The 23,214-nt window shown below is 38.1% G+C and overlaps 1 protein-coding gene across 1 annotated transcript in view; it reads right to left on the minus strand.

Annotated features, from left to right (window-relative positions):
• Window positions 1-23,214, minus strand: part of CDK13 (cyclin dependent kinase 13) — a 49,958-nt gene that overhangs the window by 21,119 nt on the left and 5,625 nt on the right. Inside the window, 7 exon segments of the mRNA XM_040545770.1 lie at window positions 5,704-5,874; window positions 10,779-10,915; window positions 11,187-11,354; window positions 14,879-15,176; window positions 15,179-15,338; window positions 15,341-15,408; window positions 15,411-15,478. Coding sequence (XP_040401704.1) covers window positions 5,704-5,874; window positions 10,779-10,915; window positions 11,187-11,354; window positions 14,879-15,176; window positions 15,179-15,338; window positions 15,341-15,408; window positions 15,411-15,478 — 1,070 coding nt within the window.

The following is a 23,214-nucleotide window of genomic DNA, read 5'->3' on the forward strand; positions in this document are numbered from 1 at the left end:
TCAGAGGAACTGAGAGACCAGAGATACCTTATTATGTGATAATCTTAATTCAATCCTTGTATATATGCATTACAGGAGTACCCTGAAAAATAAGAATGCTTTGAAAAGGGAGCCCTGCCTCATTCCATGAGTGGTGCATACAGTGCTGAGTTGTTGAACAGATTTTCATTTCACTAATAAGCCTCCTCAGCTTCTTCTCTGCTATACATAGATATTTTTTGCTTGATTGATTAGAGATAATTGGATTGTATTTACTCTTCCATTTCCTTAATGTTCCTCCTCCAGGACTCATGATATACTGTATTCCAAGATGGTTTTAAACACACAATTGTATAAAGCAAAGCTTGAAAATTTAAGAAGAAATCATCCAACAATTCCTTGAAGTTACAGAGTGCTTTTAGAAAAACAGACACGCATCTTTTCTTTCTACTTAGGTCATAAAAACCTATTTACTAATACTAATTTGAGAAATACCAAAGACGTTGTCTGTGAATTAATCATCTTAAGACTAAAGAAAGCATCACTACCATATTTGTTTTTCCATGTAGGTATCACAAGACAGAACAAGTCTTTCTGCTTAAGACAGTCTAATAAAACCAGAACTTTTCTGCTGAAGACTAACTAATTCCAAACCAGAGTTCAGTACAGCCCGCAGAAATGGAAAGGATCACTCAGGCAGTCACACTACTCCTGATAAGTTAGTGGTAGTGTGAAGACTTTGGGTAAAAAGTTTCTATCAGCTATTTCAGGAGCAGCAAGGCAAGCTATAGATCATTAGAGGTTTCTGAATTTGAAATTGGTTTGTTTTTGTAAGCATTGGGTATAACAGACTAAGCTCCAACAAGCTGCTTTGCAGGCAAGAGGATCAGAGAGGAGGCAGCAGGGATAACTGGAATTTAAGACTGCTTGAGCTGGAAGCGAAACAAGCATGGAAACAGAGGAATTTTGACACCTAAAGACCCTTTTACACAATATACATGCAGAAATACAGTGACAACTCCTCAAAACAGAGAGGATACAAACTCCTGAATTCACCAGAGATGTCTCCATCTTGCAAGCTGATCATGACCCATCAGCAACTAAAGAAAAAGCAGCCCTTGGTGTCTTGCCCAACAACAAATGCCTAGAGGAAGAACCATTCTTTCTCCACAGATGTCTCCCTTTTTGCATTGTAATACTAAAGAAAGTTCCCACAGCTGGGTCAGCATTCATCTAATTTCACTCACCAACAAAAAAACAACATATCTACTTAGATCTGCACTTTAGCACCATCTCTTCAGTCATTCGTTCCAACTATAAGAGCAACGCAAAACCAAAATGCAGTGTTTTTGTTTTTTAAACCCTTCTGAATGACTCCAGGCAGTATGTATTCACTGAGTTTTCCATTTCCTAGCAGGACTTCCCAGGAAGCCCAGTTCAAATAGGTACAACAGGAGTAGAGAAATCCTGTAGTCAAGCACTCTGACGACTGACTGCATGATTGCTGTCACGGACTCCTTCCAAACAGCAAGCTTTCAGACAAAGTACTCCTTGATGGCTACGAGAAAGTAACTAGCTAGTCCTATAACAAAGTACCACAGACTTGGAGTCCTTTTGGTAAGTGCAGTACAGTACTGTTGGGATCGATACTGACTTCGTGCCTAAAAGGGTCCATTGGTTTTTGTACTGCAAATTCAAAATTGAACCTTGCTAAAATAGCTAGATTTCAGAATGAATTATAGAAACAGCCACACGCAGTCCAAACACTCAAAAACCCCAAACCAATAAGCTCCAGTGTTACAGACATTTTTTGATCAGTCCTTCCATGCAAAGTTTTATGTTTTCCCTTGGGTTAGCAAGTGAAAACTGACTCTTCCAGTTAAGAGGAAGACAAGCCAGTCTGTACGTGTCAATGTAGTTTTACATTCAGATAACAACAGGTAGGGCAGGCAATCTTTTTTTTTTTTTTTTTTTTTTTTTTTACTAAACACACAGAGATCGTGGCAGTTCCAAAACTAGACTGATCAAATGCAAACAGCTCACAGCTGATAAACAGGCAACTAAGCACTAGAGGACCACCTACAGATGCAAAAAGAAACAGAGAGAGAGACCTAAGAATTCCAGTATATGAATGACAGGCTAATCATGAGAACACAAACCAGAGCTGACAAAGCCCAGGGTAAGAAGGCCTTTTCCTCTTGCCAACTTTGACAAAATGGTTCAAATAATTTGTCCATAGGACTATGAATAAATATACTTAACAAATAGTTGTTTTAATCAAATATTGCTTTCTTCAATCACTATTGCATAGGTAACATAACACAAACTCTCAGACAAAAAAAAAATAATGACAGGACGAAGAGCTTCTGCAAATTACAATCCTGCTCCAAACCCAGATACAAAAAGACATGAACTGAAGCTCATGGATATAAACCCCAGTTAATTTGAACTACCATCAATCAAACAAACAGGAAAAGTGAAGGAAGAGTACAGTTGGCAGCAGACTTGGTCACAAGTACCAACGGTATCGGGTTGCTTCTACTACCATGAAAGACTGACACCCACAACTGCTCCTGTACTGGCTCACTGTGAGAACATTTTCAATAAGAATAACCAGAGTTCTGTGATTCAGAAAAATATTGAGTGGCATGAAGTGGGTCATTGGTGTCATCAAGCCAAATAAGGCTTTATGTCCTCAGAGAAGCAGAGGAAATTTTAACAGTATGTTCAGCAGATTTTTATTTATGTAATCAACTGGTACATAGATAAACATACAAGACAGAATGCAAACTATGAGTCATGTGTCCCATCCCTGAACTTATGTGTAAGCTCTGAATGACAGGAAGGGGAAGAAAAGCCTATATTCAAATGAACCACTAGAGAAACATACAGAACAGATACTCCTTCCTACCAAACCCAAGACCTGTGTTCTACCCAACAGGATTGTGCCTCAGAATCAAGATGCTACACTAATCAGTAACACCGTTCTCCAACTTTACCATCAAGCATATCTCATACACACTAAAGACTATAAAGGTAAAATAAAGACTATAAAGGTAAAAAATTCAGATCTTCAGTACAACAGATCCACATATATTCTACGTAGCTATGTTCCCAGTTTATAAACACTACGATGCCATTTGCTGTGCTGCACTTCCATTGATGAAAATACTCTTAACACCTGCAACTCACTGCTCCAATGTGTTACATTTCCTTTTCTCATGGTTGGCCTAGAGAGAATAAAACAAATCCTTTCTATTCAAGCTACTGCTATTGTTGAGTTTACATCCCAAGCTAGTCAGGGTAAAACATAAGATATATTTTTCTTCCACTTTCTTTAGAAGTAAAATACTGTTCAAAATATCAAAGTAAGACAGATACTCAAAAGTTAGGAAGACATACGTTTTTAAGCGACAAATCGTATAACACAGCTCAAAGTATCAGGACAAAGTGGTACAAGCCACTGCTTGTTTGCTGACCAATGTTACCATCTTAAAAAGCATCCTTAGAGCACACACTGTATAAAGAGTGCCTGATATTTAATTACTACATATGCTGCATTTTGAATTAGTGAAATCCCAATTAAAAAATAAAGAACAAAAAACAAACTTAAGTGAACGAGTACATGAGTAACAAACAGGTCAGGAGATGACAGGCAACCTTAGACCAAAATCAACTTTACTAACTAGAGGAACGTGTGTTGGCAGAAACAGTCTCATTCCCTACTTTCATAAATGAGATTTCAGAAGGGTTTTGTAAGAGCTATATTCCAAAGCTAAGATACTCATAACACGCATTAAGCATGTTCATGAGAGGGCAAAACACTTATTCTACTGTAATTTCTGCTTCAATAAGACATGTCACTACCACTTGCATGTTCACAGTGGTTTACCATGAAAATGACTGAACTTCCCATTTGCTTTCACTCCCTACGTAGGCTACAGCTTGCCCACAGCTACTCAGCTATAAATCTCCATTTCACAATGAAATGCTCATTAGAGAAATACAGACTGCAGGAGCCCAAAAAAATAAACAGCTTCCATCTTTTCAGAGAAAAATCATAATAGCAGTCTTATTGTCATGCTAATGCTTTCAAGAGTCTACCAAAAGCTAATTTTATTCTTGTATCTCCAGAGAAGCCCCTTCTCATGCAATTTTCTGAAAAATGTAATTGTTTTAATAAGCTGTTAAACAAGAATGCGAAATTAAATTGAAAGTAATATCAAAAGCAGAAATACAGACTTAGACAAAAAAAATACATTTGAAATTAATGAGAAACAGTCTGAAATGCACCAAAAATTTTACAACTCAGTCCTAGACATTGCACCAAGCAGAAATGGAGAAAATTAATTAATGAGACTTTAATACGTAAGTCAAGGTTCAATGTGGTTTCATTTGCCAAGTAGGTTAGACCTAATTAAAACTCAGTACAAGATCACATGGAAAGCCTAAGCTAGCTGTTGCAGAATCAGAGTTCAAAGAGGGTGCTGACCACTGAACCCGCACATATCTAGAGAAACTGTTTTCCTAGATGCTTTCTACTTTTAAATGATAAAAAAAATGTCAACACTATTTCCTCCGAAGTATGCTACTTTCTAAAGAGACTAGAAAAAGAACTTAATTCCTGTCTTACTCGGTCAACCATCTTCTGACTCATGACAACATCACCTGGTGTTTCTGCTGCCTATGCAGTACATTTATTGTTTTCTACCCACACTGGTGCTAGACATGCTGTATGGAACTCAGGGTGGGAGAACAGGGAAGCAATACAGGTTACACACTCCTAACACCCCCTTCAGCCAGCCCATGCATGGAGATGCCCACAGGGCACAAAAATACCCCCAAATGATAGGTTTATAAGACTTGTAGCTAGAAGAAAATGGCCTCCAAAGACAAAACGACCAATTTTTCAAACAACTGCTCGGTATCAAAAGTACTATGCAGCAACACTGCACAATTTCCATCGTTTGCTCGATTCTCCAGGCTAAGGAGGTTGCAGTAACTCAGACAAGCCAGACTTAGCACTGAAGAAACCAAAACATTAACGTTAATAGCAGAATGGTTACATTATTTACCTTCTTGCACCTTAACAGGATGTAGCAGAAAAAGTGCTAATTTCAGGTATAATACTTTAAATAACTAAATCGGAACAAATCTACAAGTAGCTATTGTTCCTAGTTAGTCATCTCTTCTTTCAAAAGAATGCAAGCCTTCAATTTAGGGAAAAAACACTTTTATCCTTCTATCCTTCAACACACATGCCTAACTCTGAAAAAAATGGAATGAAACAAAATCCAAACAAGACTAACACCTAGAGTGAAACATCGCTTCAATGTTGAGCCTTCAATATTCCAAATTATGAGAAAACACTGTGAGGAAAGTAAAAGGCTAAAAAACCTCACATATAAGAGCTTCCCATTGTTGCTGGTCTCCCTAATCCATGTGTCACAGTCAAACATCTGTTTCTCAAAACAGGAATCAAGTTTTTTTTTTTTTTTTTTTTTTTTACTGCACAAAACATTCAAAAAATATTTTTTTTGATCAGCAAAAGGCATAGGTGAGTTAAGTGAAGGACTTCTATCAGTAATTAAGTCACAATCATAACCCCTTCTCAAGTGTCACAATTTCCAACTTTTTTTTTTAAATGAAATTTCAGTTCCAGCATTGCAGCCTATTGCATTAAGAACAGGGTCAGAAAGAGCTACCCTGTGCTAGCATGCATACCTTTATCTTTCTTGAAGTCCAAAGCATCTTCCTTATCTGTCACTATTTCCTTCATGTTGATAATGCTTTGGTGATTAAGCTGTCGAAGAATCTTAATCTCCCGAATAGCTGTAATTGGAAACCCTTCTTTTTCATTATCCAAACGCACTTTCTTTAGTGCCACCATTTCTCCTAAAAGAAAATGTAAATAAAAAATATAAACATTAGCAGTTAATCTATAGAATTTAAAAACCCTTCCCAACTGTTACTATTTCTAAATTGAGATAGTAAAACTAAACAGTTAACATTTTGGTGCCTGTATCAGTGCCATGCTGAACAGAAACAAAATTAACCACTGTTGAGAAATAATCACACAGAGAGGCAAAATTATATGTATTAGTTTTCAGCTAACTGTTCTAAGACCTATCTTCCTCCTGTGTACATCTCTTACCTGTGTCCTGATCTTGCACACCAGGTCTACCAATTACCCCCTATGTAACGGTGATTATTAACAGCAGCTTTAGCGACATAAGCCTATGCCTGCTATGGATTTATGAGTACTGCATCACCACAGCTCAGAATGCAGAAGAAAATTCTTGTCTTTCAGTGAGAAACGTGTTTTACAAAGACCTGAAGAGTTACCACATAATAGTTGTGGTTGGAAGGGACCTCTTAAGATCATCCGATCCACCCCTCCTGCTCCAGCAGGGCCAGCTAGAACAGGCTGCCCAGGGTTTTACTACCAACTGTTCTTCTTAGGTACAAGCTGTCTATAAATATATTTACACCCACAGCTTTTCAGTGCAAGCACTGAAAGTCAAAAGAATTCAAACATTTATGTGATTTTAATACAGTACTTGCAGAAGCGTAAGCAACTCTTCTCTTCCTCTACGTGTCTCCCATACATCCCTAAGAAAAAAAACACATCCTTGCCTCAGAACTCCCCAACCCCCCCCCTTCAGACTTGAAAGGATGCAGTTCGCTGATGTACATTCATACAGATAAAATATGCTGAAAACAGCTACAGATAGGTAATCTTCCTCTCAAGCGGTTATGTATATTCACATTCCAAGCAACACTAAACAACACTGCTCATAGAACTCCAGAACAGAGAAGGTTATCAGAGATACTGGTTGAGTAACCCTTTAGAACTGCTCTCTCAAGAGCTTGATCAGAAAGGACGAACAAAGATTGATGTATACCATGGGAATCGGGGCGTTCTACAAGGAGGCCACCAATAGCAGTGCACAGTCACAACCTCCTTTGCTGTCTTGTAACTTAAGTAGGAATTAGGCTCTGAAACAGTCCCTTATGTTTTAACCAATCCACCAAGTGAGGTAAAAAGCTTTCCTGAATACTTTGGTTTTTGTTGACAAAAAGAGTGTGCCTCACATGTTGAAGAACAAATACAAAATACAAGAGCAAAGTTTCAGAAATGAGTTGCTAAGGCAAAAAAAAAAGTGCAAACTGATTCCTCGCCTCAGCAGGCTTCTGACAACAAAGTGGTCCCCCCTAAAATAAGGGAACCCTGCTATTACACTTACTGAAAAAGTGACTACCTCTGGAAAACTTCATCAGAAACGAAGGAGGAAAGAGTCAGCCTTCGGTTCTAATCACCCATCCAGACGACGTGAACTGGTGAAGATCCCATTGAGGAATGATTGTTGAGAGAGGAAAAGACTTGCCAAGCTATTCAGCTATTTTGTTCTGAGATGGCAGAGTAGCAAACATTCCTCATTCGTTAGCAAGTTCAGGGAGAAGATGGCTACCAAAACGGAGCAAATAAAGGTCTCTTAGTCCTCTTTAGCTATAGCTTCAAGGGATAGGAGCAGATAATCAAGCAACATACCTCACCTATGTAAAGTTTAAGGTTGTCTGAGAAGAAAGGAAGACATTTGGGACTGAAAGGCACAGCCTATGCCAGCACCCAAAAACCCTCCAAAGGCAAAGGCAAAAAGATTACCGCGGGCATACTGGGACATGCTGTACAGATTAGCATGGGCACAAGAGGCATAGAAGACACACCCTGACTGGAACGGTGGGCACGGAGGGGCCTCTGAAGTGCTTCTTCAAATAGCAGGAGGCACAGCACTGAGGAACTCTGGCCACCAGGAGAGCACAGTACCTTTATCAAAAATTTCTCTTGCCAACAAAGGACTAAGATACCAGTAGCAGCAGAAGCACTTGGGACTCGGGAGGAGATAACTTGGAGAAGGAAATGTATGTTATGAAAAACACCTACCAGGGTGTCTTCCTCTAAATGCAATGCCTTGATGCCACAAACTCTGATGATACGTTTTCCCTCAAAGTAAAGATCTTATCACGTAGACTGGTTCTTGGTGGGCATATGATGCAGAACCACAATTGAGGAATTTTGTAACTCCACGGCAGTCAGGAGAATATAAGCACCAGTACTGATAAAGTAAGAACCCTATAACCCAGGCTCCTGATCACATCTTTACCAATACACTGGCAAAGTTGTTAAGTCCTGAGGCAGTACTGAGAAATAACAATTTTGTTCAAATTCTCATGCATGTATCTGGAGAGAAATACTACAGTTCAAGATACGAGGCAGACAACTAAAGAGTTCTACTACTTATCAGTATACTTTCTACAAACAGAAGCGTCACTGTTAGTTTACAGTGAGAAGAAATTTCCCTCATTTATTTTATTGCAGGCTGGCCTAGATGAAGCTAGATTCTGCAAAATAGCAGATGTGATCTAGCCATGATTGAGGATATCTAAAAAAATGTATGCCAGCTCAACCATTTGGGGTTCTTGGGGAAGCTTACTGACAACACAGCTATCTATGTTAGCTCTAAAAAGGGCTTATTCTGCATCACTGTGTATAGCACACATGCAATATGTAATGTTCCAGTATGACTCAAGACAAATTCAGCTGGAAATTAACACAGAAGCAACAGAACAGGATTCATCAGGGCTAATAATTTGTGCCATCTCTAGAGGAAGCTAAGGTAGACACATGGACATGGCGATGTGAACATTCAGGTTCACACTGTGGTCCCAATAAAGAATTAATGGAGAGGGCTCACAGACTATAAGCATGCATAGTCAAGTTCTTCCCTTATGCAAGTGATGGAATATAGATGTTACTATTGGAACTCAAGAGGCTCAGATGTTATCTACAAACTCCTAGTAGATTTATGGACTTTTACGGCAATCCATCAGATAGAAAAATTACAGCAAGTTGCCCCATAAACTGGATGTGAGAAGAACTAGGGCTATGATAAGGAAGAAGGAAGGAAGTAGATCCCAATGTTGTAGCTTTTGTCTCTAAGCATCTTACTAATGCAGCAAGACCTGTTCTTAAACCTCATAAGGTATTGACTCTCAGATCATACCAAAAAGATGAGATGGTGTAGCAAACAGTAAGGAAAGCAGTAATAACACAGGATCTGATGAAATCTTTGTATCTTTTGAATTTCTATAAAAGAATCATTGTGCAATTTTCTAGGCACTATTAAGCTCTGTTCCAGAAAAGACAACAGTGCAGGTACTGGAGATCACTGTAACATCAGAAGCTGCAAAATTAGAGTAAACAGACTCTAACCTTTATTCACTGTGAGCGAAGTAGTTGTGCAAGGAGCAAGTGCTGCAAGCACAGAACACATTCAAACGCTTTGATAAAATCCATCAGTAGCTGTCACAGCCTAAGGGGCAGGACAGATGCCATCGTAGAGAAGTGCAAATTCTCCTCTGCTAGCATTTGAAATATCCAGACCATGGATCCAAACACACTCCATTCTCAAAAGCCATATGAGATGGCTTTTTTTTTTTTTTTTTTTTTAAAACGTGTGGCATCAGCTTTGGACTGGTCTCCAAAAGAACAGCTTTGCCCTCTCTCTTCAACATACTTGGTTTGAAAGCCCACTGCAGAGCCTGTTAAAATGTAGCTCAAAGGCCGTGATGTCACTCGTTACACAGGATTTCAATTCAAGGCTCGATGGAAAGGTGGAAGGTTTGCTGGAACTATACAGACCCATTCAATACAGAAAGCAACAAATTCTACCAGAGGTAAAGAAATGACTGCCACACACAAACAACCTGAAGCTGCTAAAGAGCCAATATGGTTATGATGGGATTAGCAATTTAGCTGTGCAAAGAACAGGACAGCAGAAAGAAGCTCCTAACAATGATTTGCAATGGCTCCAAAGAAAGGAAGTAAAAAAGTATCTGTGACAGCTCAACTTAAAAACTAAAAAGTTTGCAAACTCAGACAAGCACAGGTGAAGAATGGAAAAGAAAGTGTAATTACATTGCTCATTCTTCTGGAGACCAGAAGGAACTGAGGCTGGCATATGATCCTACGTGCTTCAGTTACTGAAGTAGAAAATTATACCCTATTCAAGGCATGTACAATTAAGCCAGAAGGGCAAGCAGTCAGAGAGAACTACTAATTGAACACAAAACTAGCAAGGTATAGCACATGTGAGGAAATAAATTTCACTGCATTATTTATTTAGAAACGGTGACAACATTCCTGCATATCATAATGGTGACTGCTTATTTGAGCATTAGTTTAACATGATATTTGTAAGTTACGTTCCTGCAAGAAAAATACCTGATATGCAACGCTTCAGGCCTGCATGGCATAGAGATATCTTCTCTTCCTACTGCCAGCTAGTGATGATCAGTGTACAAAGAAGGAAAACAGCTAAATCTTCTGCATAGTTCCTTTCACCCTTGCAGCCTTTTTATAAACTTCATTATTCTGTACCACCCTGTCTAGGGTGCCATTTTGTATCCCCTGAGTATTTACCCTCTTGTCTTTACTTCTTCAATCATGTACAGAGCATCAAAGCTCTAGAAATAACACATGGAAATTAATACTACTCAGCTTATGCTTTCAACCACAACTTTACAGATGAATGACTTTCCAAGGCAGAAAAAGATTGACTTTTTATTGAGTTTTTAATTTAGGCAAAAGCTAGATTGAAAACAAAACATATAATGCAACTAAAAACTTTCAAACCATTGGGGGGGCCAAATACCAGATTTTATTTAATTATAAAAACAAAACCCCCAAACCCCACTGACTCCGAAGTGCAAGATTACATTTATTTTTTTGAACCTACCTGTGTCTTTATCTCTGGCTTTGTAAACTTGCCCATAAGTGCCTTCACCAATACCAATGATATCAAATTTATCCACACAGCGCTTTCCCCAGTCTATTTCTTTTTCTTTTGTTTCACCATGTCGTGGTCCACATATTCTAGAAAACAGTAAGAATCTCTAAGAATACAGCTGATATGTCTAAGGATTATTTCAACTGTGAAAAAAATCAATAGCAAATATTCCTGAGACATTACTAGACAACCCTTACTACTACTATGGCAATAAACCATGTAGCTTGATTCAAGCCTCAGTAATATTAAGGAAGTCATTACAAAGTGGAAATGGTTTTAATAGAATACATTTTTAAGAAACTATTATCACTTCTGTTTCCATTATAGACTTTAACATAAAAACTGTAATAAACATACTTTGGTCTTCTCTTGCTGTGTAACTGAACTGCTGGTTTCTTTTCTTCAGGACTTTTGGCTAACTCTGCTCCTCCAGGCAACTCAGGTGGAAGTGGCAAGTCTGCAAGCAGATGGCGAAGTTTCTTCTCTGCTTCTTTAACTGTCTTCACTGAAAGATTCTCTCGTAGACTACTAAAAAAAGGCACAGTTCTGCTACTATGTTGAACACAGTACAATGATATTAAAAAAAGAAAACCTACTGGATTTCTTAAAGTATGTTCTAGGCTGTTAACGCATCAACATTTAAAATCTGTGCTTTTAGAATTTGCAGGAATTAGATTTGTACTTTACAAATGGCTTGCAAACAGCTGGCTGATGCACAACTGACTACCAAAATGCTAAAGAAAATGAAATCAGATGTTCAGACTTCACATTCCTGATGAAAGCTGAAGTTGGATGACACAGCAAGCCTTACCAGCAAGGACAACAAACCCATCTGGGTTCCAGGCCAGACTTCTGCCATGTGATCTTTTCTTTTTTCCTTTTCCCCAAGCCTCTTAGGGATCAGATTAATAAGAATATTTGAGCTCAGGTGCTGCCAAGTATCAATAGCGGTAAAATCTGTACTCTGACTTCTCATATAAAAGAGCAGATTATCCTAATCCAATTCACTACAACATTACTCTCCAGAGATAACTAGTCTCACGGTTACAATTACTGCAGGGCATTATGAGGCATCCATACCATGCCATTTACAGATTCCAATCTCATACATTTGCTGAAACACTCCAGATTCGACATGTTCTTACTGATCAGCATGCAAATGAAGTGGGAAAAAAAAAATCAAGTGGAAAACTGACTAGATGTTTTTCTGGTTTACTGATGTCTTTAAAAAATAAACAAATCAAACAGGGAACAGATCCTGAGAGTCAATCTCTGTCTTGAGGAGAATCCCCCAAACACACAACAAGGTATTCCTACATCAGTTACTATAAGCAATAATTCTAGAAATGCTCTTTCAATTTTAACTGGAAATTTTTGAGCACTCCCTACGACCTGCAGGATTATTATTTTTTTTAAATGTGTGGCTGTTTTTATCAGAACTTCCTTTAGTTTAGCTACATTTTGCTGTTACTGTATATCCCATAACTTTACACCCATGACACTCTCTGTATGTTTTGTAATTACATTAACTGTTTTCTGGAGGTACCATTCTCTCTTTAAATTTCAAACTTTGCCACTATGTTAATAAACCTTTTTGTCATGCTCTGAGGGTGTATTTTCCAAGGTAGCTGCATTTGCCAAATCACAGTATTCTACTGTCAGCAACCCTCTCTGGGAACCTGTTCTGGAGGAGAGGTTTTCCTACAACTTCATATCTACCTCGTCTCATAGGTAAAGTAGAAACTTCTGTAAATAGAAAGATCTTGCTACCTCCCATCATGGAGAATAAGCATGCTCTTTCTTACATTAATTGCAATTACTGAGCTTTATATATTTAAATAAAGCATTCCAGTATTTTGCTGATGTCTGTGCTTTGCCATGAAAACAAAACCCTTGAGTGTCTCCTACCAGTGCCTGAATTAAAAGAGGTACCTGAAGGAAGCACATGCTGTCCTCATCACAAATATAATGGTCAGCATGCTATAAGCCACCTTGAGCAGAGCCAGTAATTTTCAGGGTCAAGAAAATTCTTATTTTTGAAGTTCAAATATTTGCATTTCTCTCACAAACTCTGCCCTCAAACTTTCAGTATTAGTGGGAGTATGACATGTGAGAAGTTCTGAAACATTTTTAAAAGCCATACATGAAAACAGAGGCAGCCAAGAGCTGCCTTCTTTTCAGGTCTGTTAAATTACACACTGTTGACCACTGGAACAGTTTTCCCTTTCAGCTATCCTCGACAGTGGTTTCACAACACTGCTGTTCCTTTAGGTAGCTCATTTGTGGTTTGATCAGATTCCTACTGAACTTCACAACTGACACTACGTTAACTTCTGCATAGTATCAAGCCTGCTTTGTTGGCAAAATTTCCCCGTAGTAACTGAGTCTAAGGCAAACACCTTGGCCCTCCTTCCTCCCAGAAATCATAGATCATTTTCTTTGACGACATAAGGTTCGTCATGACTTGTGATCATAACCATTCTGACCTGAAGTTCATAACCTCCTAAAAGCAAAACAAAACAGAGCATAAATGACATCCTATTATTTGTCATTAATTTTTCTAATGAAGTTTGTTTGCAAGCATTAAGTTTTGTCTTTTTTTTTTTAAAAGGAGAATGAGCCCAGTGCTGATAGAACTGTTTAACCGTAGTTCAACAATTCCGCGCAGTTTAACTATATGAAAGACATTACATTAAAAAATGCTAATAATGAGAAGCCATGTGCCAGCTTCAGGTAGAATCTCATTTCATGGTACCACAGTTAACGCTGCAAAGCCAGTTAAAATAGTAAATCTTCCTCTCAGACAACAGGGGCAGAAAGCCTGTTTACCTACAGAGGATGGTTTTGTTCTAAATTTAAATACAAGCATCCATTCACCACACAGATGTAATTCTGAACAACTGGAATGACATTTGCTGGAGTACTGAAGGGCAAGAAACACAAGTTCTCTTTTACTGCTAAGAAAAATCTAATACCTTTTAAAGTTATATTTACTCACCAAGCCCTCTGCATCCTAATGTTTACCAGTGCATTAAATTGCTGGCAAACACAGAGAAGCATTTACACCACTAGTTATAACAGCTTTTACTAAATACTATGATTTACGAAGAGCAAGAGAAAACAGACTACTTTCACAGATATAAATATGAAATAAAGTATTTCAGTATTTCTTGAATTTCTTTTACAGTTTTGTTTACAGATATATCAAACTTAAATCAGTTATTACTTCAATGCAAAGAAACTGCTTTGCTTGTTGTGAGAAGTTGATCTCTCCTATACACGTCAGAGACCAGTAATACAATGAGTAATACCAAAAGCAACTTTTTTCAACTTCATCACCAAAACCAAAGAAAAACGGTCGATTACAGCTCAATAGCATCATTTTCCAGCACAAACCACAGCAAGTATTCTCTGTTAGGACAACGAAGAGACTCAATGTAGCTTAAACTCAGGCGACATTTGGAATACAGACCTGAGTTTCTTCACTACAGTCCAATTTTTATGCTTCAAAGTCAGCACAGATTACAAGCCACGAACCTCACTTCACTTATACCATAAAGAATACCAATCTCTGAAATAAATTACATGAAAATAACACGCATCTATGATTTTAGGAAAATAATTGCCATCCAAAGGGAAGAGAATCTTTACCCCAAACCCTATCTTATTAAAAGATTTTCAGATATTGCTACATCTTTTCCCCAGAACTACGCCCACATTTGCACTGAACTTGAAATCAAGAATTTTGCACACGTTATTCCCAAAGCTATTATGTGCCTGCAATTTTAAATCATCTCTAGTGTATTTTTCACTGAAAGATTCCTCCTAGGCTAAACCTTTCTTTTCAAAAAACAGTTGATTAAATAACTTTTAACATCACATTTCTTCAGTTCACCAGTAACTGCCATCTTAACTGAAGAGCAAGAACAAACTACTTCAGCACCCTCACCTAGCAAACAGAATTACATGTATGTTTCGCAAAGGAAAAATAAATAAATAAAGCCAACAGACAACCCCCCCCCCCAAAGCAAATCTATGACACAACTCACCTATCAGTGTCTTTATCTTCAGGCAGCGTGGGAGGCAAAGGCAAGGGTGGCAGTGTGGAGGTTGGTAGTGCAACAATGCGATCCTTCTCCTTGGTTACTACACTTGGTGTACTCGGTTTGGTTTTCTCTTTTACAGTGACTGGCTGCTGTTTTACAACGGTTGTTTTATTCTCTTTTACTGCTGCAGCTTTCTGTTTAGTATTTTTGTCTGCAATTAAATTATTTTCTCCTTTAGTTTCCGGAAGCGGGGCCTTTGCTTTTGCCTTGTCATTCTTCAAATTTGCACTGCTTGTAGGAGTGCATGCTCAACTTTTATTTTCTTCAGGTCCTTTACATTGTTCACTTGAGGTGCACTTGCAGCAGTGTCAGTGTTTCCCTTGGTAGGTGTTGAGGGTTGAAGCTTTGCCCTGGCTTTAGCTGCCTCAGCAGCTCTTGCTTTTTTGTGTTTGTTCAGCTTCATTCAGCCAGGCTACTCTTCAGAGTCAATGTACTAGGAGAGATACTCGAATGGCGACTTCTGGATCTAGACACCTGTGTCTGCTACGAGACCTTGAATGCCTTGATGAGTACGGACTTCTGCTTCGAGATTTTGCTGATCTCCTGTTTCAGAAAAGTAAAATTTAATCACTTGAAAATTAGTCTAACTTTCTCTCAGTGTAGCTGCTGTTCTGATAAAGTACTCTTTTTAAACCAACCACTAAAACCGTGTTTACAGAATAACAAAATCTACAAAACAGGTTGCTAAGAAAACTTAAAGATCTCTCAGATACAGTTTTCTCCCATAAAGAACTGCAAAATACTAACGCTATAGGGCTAATACATACTATAAGACAAATATGTTTCCTTTTCCTCAGTACTTAGCAGAAACATTGTTTTCCTCTAAAGAAGATCCTCACGTTATACTACTTGTGCTGCCAACTTTAGTATATGCAAGATTTTAGAAAAATACAGCTGCCTACACAACCAAAATTCAAACAAAATGAAATTAATGTTACAACATAACAAGAAGCAGCTAAACAACACTGAAAGAAGCAATTGTAGAATCTCCTTAAGTTTCACTTTTGCAACTGTGATTAAAACGTTACCTAAGAAATAATCTAAATGCTAAAGGCTGCACTGTAACCAGCTAAAAGACAGCATAACCTTCGTTTTTGTGTTTCGTTTTTTCAAAATTTAAATAAAGACTTCCCTCCTCTCCCTGGAAAGAAAGCACCCAGTAATTTTTTTGTTTTATCTACTGAGAGGCAAACATAATCCATGAGTAGCTCTATACTACATTTGCAACAGAATAAAAAGCCTAACAGAACAGGGATAAGATTTTATCTAAGCTGTCTACAAAATCATAGCAGGAAAACAACCTCGAATGGCAAGCAGGGGAGGAATGGAAGTATCCTAACAACTGTAAAAACAAATTGTGCAAAAATACCATTTGATAGAAATTATTTTCATTCAGTTCTTCAAAGGGATATATTAATTTTACCAGTAGTAATAATTCACGTAAAAGCAAAAAGGGAAGAAACTAATTGAGATGAGGGCTTGAGACAAGCAGCCAAGACTGGTGCTTCAATACAAACATACAACATGTTTTTTAAATTCATTATACCATACTAAAAATAGCAAAGGCATTAATTATATTTACAAGTAATTATCTTGATTCAGGTCTGCTGGAAACCTGTTTTTCTTGGGTACCTCACTTGCAGGGAAGATAAAATTAAAATCAGGATAAATTAAAATTGTTTCCATTAGCTAGACAAAAAAGTATCAAACAGTAGTAAAAATAAGACTTTCTGGAGATCCAGGAACTTCAGAGATCAAAAAGACAGCATCACTGTGTATAACTTTCCAAAAGTTTAAGCCAAACACTATAACGCTAACTACAATCATTACAGTCACGACTAATCACCATTATGTCAAATCTGTATTTTGGTAACAATTAAATGAATGCAGTTTTAATTATCATATATGAAATCACATTCCATTGCTTCAACTGAACAAATATTTAAGATAGTATAAAATGTTTCTACTTTATGTGCAGTATTTGCTAGTTTCCAAGTGTACACACTTTCCTGCATTAAAAAAATGCCTTTTCAGTCTTTTTTTTCCTGAACAACAGAAAAAAATTAAGACAATTGAGATTATGTAAGAGTGATTAAAAAAAGTCTAGTGCACACTGTACACTCTATCACAAGCTTCAAAATTTTATAGATGAAACTGATAGTGATCCAAACAGCTATAGAGACCTTCAAAAAATTCAAAACTCATGTGAGGGCAATTCTTGAAAACTAACACAGCTCAATCCTACATCAGGGACAGGTCTATAGAATTTTCTGGCACTGCACGATAACAAAGTAATTGAAATAAATTACAGGTAAAGTAAATATTAAACAAAAAGAAAAAATGAATTCTGCATTTTTTGGGAGGAATTTTTAACTGAGGTTTAGGGATCAATTAAAGAAAGAAAATAAAAAAAACACTTGGTATAGGTTTTAGTGAAAGAACGGACAAGTAGTGTTTGGCTTCTGGATAACTGGATGCTTTGATCCCTTCTATTCCACTTCCTAACACTAAATATTCAGTCATTTACTTAGGCCTTGTCATTTAAATGACAATCACAGCCCAGTAAAAGACAGTTCAGAAAGCCCATGTCCATTAAAGCCACGAAAAAACACAATAGTGGTCAGAAAAATTCCCCTGAAAATTAATTTCTGCTCCATTATGAAAGAAGCCACTCAAGTTCTTTTTCTCCTTGTTACCTGGAAAGTCTATGTCCTATATTTTAGGCCCAAAAAGTTTTCAGAGGCTTGGCAAAAGTGAAATAAAACAAGTTTCTTAAAAAAAACGTTAAAACGAATAAAAATGAATAAAACGTAATATAAAGTTGTGATGAGGCAGCAGGAAACAAAAGGAGGACTGAAGATACGCAAATAATAAAGACACTTCGAGTGCTAGGTCAGAGCTCTCTTCAACCTGCTATCTCACCTGAGAGGAATTATTACCTCAAGCTGATGTATGGTGCTTGCTGATCTATACTGGCTGTAGAATCAGGATAATTCAATTTATCCAGCATCAAGTGCAAGCTAATAGGCCCTACGAGTCCTGAGCTGACTTGTATAAATGATGCGTCATTTCAAAGAACGTCCTACTGCCCCATCTTGGAAAACACTTGCACATCTTGTTCCCGGATTAGCTCCTTTGAACTGAAACTTGCTCCCGGTACCTGCAGAACACAGTCCTCCACCTTCAGAGACCTCGCTGCAACCCACCTCATCTGTGTTCGAGTTTTAACGCAAAGCATGCCCGGGGGGGGGGGGGGGGGGGGTGTGAATGTTTAATAAGTCTGTTTCTTTCACAAGTACGATTTCTGTTTTTTGTTCATTTTATTTTTTTTTTAAGAAAGGTGCCTAAAATAAAGTAATCTATGTCAACAAGCAAAAAAATACAGGCATAATTCCGCATTCACTTGAAAAGAGAAGCAGCAGCTTAAAACACTGCAGTTCTTGAGACACCACGTCTGATCATACGGCTGTTTCTATTCCACTTCAGTCCAAAATAAAACACATTCATTTAAATCACAACTAAGGATGAAATGAGAAAATCTGTTCAAATCACAGTAACTACAAATGCTCACCTGGTCAGCTCCCAACATTTTGGTGAGGAAGAGACAGTTTTGAATAGCTAAGAAAAAAGTATCTTAAATCTTTATACCAGCTTCAAAAAAGAAACACGCAGTCAAGTCAAGCACTGACAGTGGCTCCACATGCATATTTTTACCAATATCAGCCAATACAGCCTGGGACATGAACATAGACTTATGCGAGCTCAGCACGAAAACACCCAACTATTCCCCTCCCCAGGTCTCCTACCCCAAGAGACAACAGCGTAACATTCTCATATCAGAACTGCATCCAGAAGGGAACGACCAAAGTCTCCTGCGCTCAATTATATAAGTTTCAGTTCCACTGCATACTACAGCCCTTAACATCAGATCAGAATGAGGTTATGAAATATGCTGAGCACAGCCTCTGCACTGGTTTTATTTTTCCAAAAAGTTTTTGATGATTTATGTCAGCTTTTTTTTTTTTTTTACGTTGCATTACATAATGTGTGTCTGGGCTAATAACAAACCAGCTCCTCCATCAGCATCCCAAAGACCTTTGCAACAATGTCTTGCCGTACCTTGTCTTCTAGGCTCGATGCAGGAGTGGTAGGAAACACAAACACTTGGAACTGAACAGACAAATGCTGAAGCTTTGTCGAAGCTCTAGTTATCCCAGTTACATTGATAAAACTTCATGTCTTCCTAAGTTTAATGATCTTTTCAAATATTTGACTATCACTGCTATCAACATTCGTCCAAAAGTCTTGAGAGAATCTCCCACACTAGACAAAACTTGTGTACAAGTTTCCATCTATAAAAATGGCACAAAAACAAAACAACAGACATTTACAAGCTTTCCCGCAGAAGCATACACAGGGCTCTGAGAGTGGAGAAATACTGCCCTATATGTAAAGCCAGCCAACTCGCGCTCTTCAGAACTAACACTCATTAGAAATAAAAGATGAAGTCACAGCAGCACAGAAATGGGCTGACACAATAGCCAGTGCCTGCCATTTTAACGAGACACTAACATTTTACTGGGACCCTGAGAAAACACCAGGAGAGACGTCTGAAATGCTCTCTAAATCTTCCACCAGACTTCTATGAAATGTGTATGCATGCATACGCACACACATAAAATGCCTTACCTGACATTTATTTGCTACCAATTATTTAGTCCTTAGTTAGGACAGTTTGTTTTTAACACAGTAACCAAGAACACCAGGACAGCGGCTCCAAACACGCAGAACTGTGTTGTGAACAGCAAACAAATCCAGCAGAACAATGCAGGCATCTTCACCCATTTTCTCTGGAGAGATCCGACACGTCCTAATCGCCAGGACTGCATCCAAACCTCCTAAACCAAGAGCACCAGCATCTGCTGGTAATGCACACAGGAGGAAACAACTAGGGAGTCACTCTTCCAGTTAAGGTTTCTTCCAGTTTGCACCCAGCAGTCCCGCCTCATTTACAGCTACCTTTGCCACCACGCTTGGCTATCAACAGCCTTCCCTGAGTGCCTTGGATTCACCTTGCACAGGTCTCCGTCCCCACAAAGAGGGTAACTGCCAAACTTCACCACTCTCATAAAACCACTTCTGAGCCATATACACATTCCAGCATGTTTTACATGCAGAGCAAAATAAATAAATAAGAAAACCTGTAAGTATCACCAGGACTAGTCAGCAGCAGAACGAAGAAGTTCCTTACACAGAGCTGCTTTTTTCCTTCCCTGGAGACAGCAACAAAGGAGACTAGGAGCACAACTACATTAGCTGTAAAGGGAAATTGACGTAATTACATAATATTATGTCTAGCTAAAAAATGAAACCAGAAAAAAAATTCAAGATGTTATCTAGAAAACATGTAGGAGAAGAGGCAGGTTTAAAGAAACAAAGGAGGACAGCACTAGTAAGGAATTCATCCCCAACCCAAAACTCAGCCTCACTTTTCCTCCATTTTTTATTGCAATAAAAAAAAGCAGAGATTTGTTTTCCTCTAGGAAATAAGAAAAAATTGTTGTTGATTAATACAATGCACTTATTCACTGTATAAGAACGTATTTCTGATATCAAAGCATTATCAGTTACAAGTTTCCAAACTGTCACAATGCTCCTCCTTCCTGCAATAAAACATACTACTGCATTTCATTTAGTTAATTTATCGGCTATCAAACAGTAGATTCCTTGATGAACTTCAACAAGAAATGTCTGTTAATGTAATGTCACATTTTCATGCAGACAATAAAACTATTCCAACCAGCAACTGAAAACTTAAAGGCCTACATTTACTATCTCGATATTTGAAAGTAAAGAGAAAGGAAAATTAATGGAAAAAAATAGTGGACATTTATGAAAAATGTTATGAAAATTAACAGATAATTAACACGTCAGGTTTCCAAGAACATGGGTCTCACTTAGCTTGAACATTTCTTGTCATGCCACTTTCCTACGCGCTCCTCTCTTCCCCATTCCACCCCCACACATGTATTAAAAACAAACAAACAAACCCCTAAATTTGATTAACAAATCAGAACAGATGTGCTATCTTCTGTTTGTAAACTTGAGACCCTCTTTTCTTCTTAACTGCTTCAGGAGGGTGCCAGTAGTCAGCTACATCCCTTACCTACACACAAACAATATTACACTTGAAAGGCATCAGGGTCTGCAGAGCTGAACAATGAAACAGATTTTTGTCCTATATTCGCTTACTTTTAGACAAAATGTAACACAAAGGGATTCACCAGAGTAAGAGGGGGAATAACAAGCAAGCAAACAGAACCAAAGGAGGTTAAACGCTGTAGCCCAGGTCTATCACCAACAGGCAGCGAACTCTGCGCTACCGAGCACGCATTGCCAGCTTCCACTTCATGGTAAGGTCAGAGTGCGTTTTAAAGGGGAGACCTAAATTTAATCAATTGGCTTCACCACAGATCTTCCAAGACGTTTATAATCACTCAGTAACATAAACCACCTTGACAAAACATTGCAGCTCACAGTACAGCTTTGCCATGTTGCAGTAGCAGGCCAATGCACAATTCATTCCTTAAAGCCATAACAGCATTAGTGCTCTCTCACTTAATATCTTTTCAATTCATTTTATTTATTTTCTTGAGCCCTTGGTTCAGGGTTATATTCTAAGCAGCTCCGCAGTCAACCAACCACCTATCCTGCTTCGCACACGAAGACCACATAACTTGCTTTACTGAGTCAAACGGTAAATCTTTATAAGGCTCTCCAACACATACAGCACGGGAATACTGAAAAGGAATACAAATTTTGGTTTTCAAATCTGCTTTATAACCCAATGTCCTCAGATGAGAGCTCTGCATACAAAGAAATCAACTCGCAAAAAGTAAAGTCAACTCAAATTCTATTACACATCAAAAGTTTTATTTTTTTCAAATGATGTCCCTTCCCACGATAGGGGAAAAAAAGAAGCAAGAAGGAAGATGAAAGGCACATCATCACAGTTAGCACAAGGTAAAGTCCACCGCCAAGTAAGACGAGATCTTAATTTCAAAATACATACTAGAGTGAGGGCCTCAAATGCACTGCAAGTAATCGCTATTCCAACAGGGAAAATAAATAGCTCCACGTTAAAATTTTGCAAAATACAGTTTTACTAAACAAGATTAAAGGGTTTTATACAGAAAATCTCTTTTCACCGCACAAGAGGACAAAAACATCCAAAAACCTCTCCTACTGCTTTAAATCCCAAAGTATCAAAATCACTGGCTGCAAAGCTATTTTGTACAGCGTATGAAACCATGGCTTCTCCACAAAGTGGGCATTTACCAGTTTAATGTCTATTTTACCACTTTCCCTACGCTCATCTTGGTTTATCACAGAAACGATGCATATTTCAAAGCCTCACTGCTACAGACTAGCTACAGCTGTAGAAAGAGGTGGCTCCGTAGTACCAGTAGGAGAAGCAAACTTGTATTTTTCCTACAAGCAACATCCAGGCGCACCATAGTACTATGCTAGTGGTGCCCCACCTACTTACTTTTATCCCAGGCAGATGGGTAGGTGCATCCACATTTGGAAAAACGCAATTACTCATCTATACAACTAGCTGAATTAAATGTGTGATCACATAGCATATGACCTGACTGAAGTTACAAAAAAAATAGCCCTCCCCCTACAATCTCATCCTAAGCCAGTTTCCAAAAGAGACTGCTTATTTTGTTGATCTTGGTGTTTTCTTATTTAAATAAAAATATCCCTAAGTTCAATAAAAATCAAGACCACTTCTCAGTAGGGAAATAAACTCCTCATGCTTTTCATATTATGGGAGAATTCCCATTCTGGAGATGTGCGCACGCTACTTTAGAACTGTGCTACAGTCCACAAGAAAACATAATAATACAAATCCACCAGCAGCAAGTAAAAAAAGTTTTGTCCAGCAAGTGGAAATAGCTCAAGCAATCAGTTTGCCCAAAACATAGAGGTTTATTGTGATTATAACGGCAAAGGCAATTAGTCTCCCATTCAAAGATAATTTTCCAAGCACGAAACACGTATTTAGTGTCTTTGCTTCTGTTCAGAAGCAATCTCCAGGCAACACCACTGAAGATACCAGTCAGTCACTACTGCAATCAGAACTTGTAACTCGCATTAATTTCATTGTTACTGCTGCTCCAGAAAACCAGGAATTCAAATGAGTGGCACTGACTTCACTTGTTTCTCTTCTACTGTTTACTAGAATTTTCTCCCTAAGCAGCTCAGAGATGAAA

This window comes from Cygnus olor, chromosome 2 (assembly GCF_009769625.2).
Source record: "Cygnus olor isolate bCygOlo1 chromosome 2, bCygOlo1.pri.v2, whole genome shotgun sequence".
NCBI lineage: Eukaryota > Metazoa > Chordata > Aves > Anseriformes > Anatidae > Cygnus > Cygnus olor.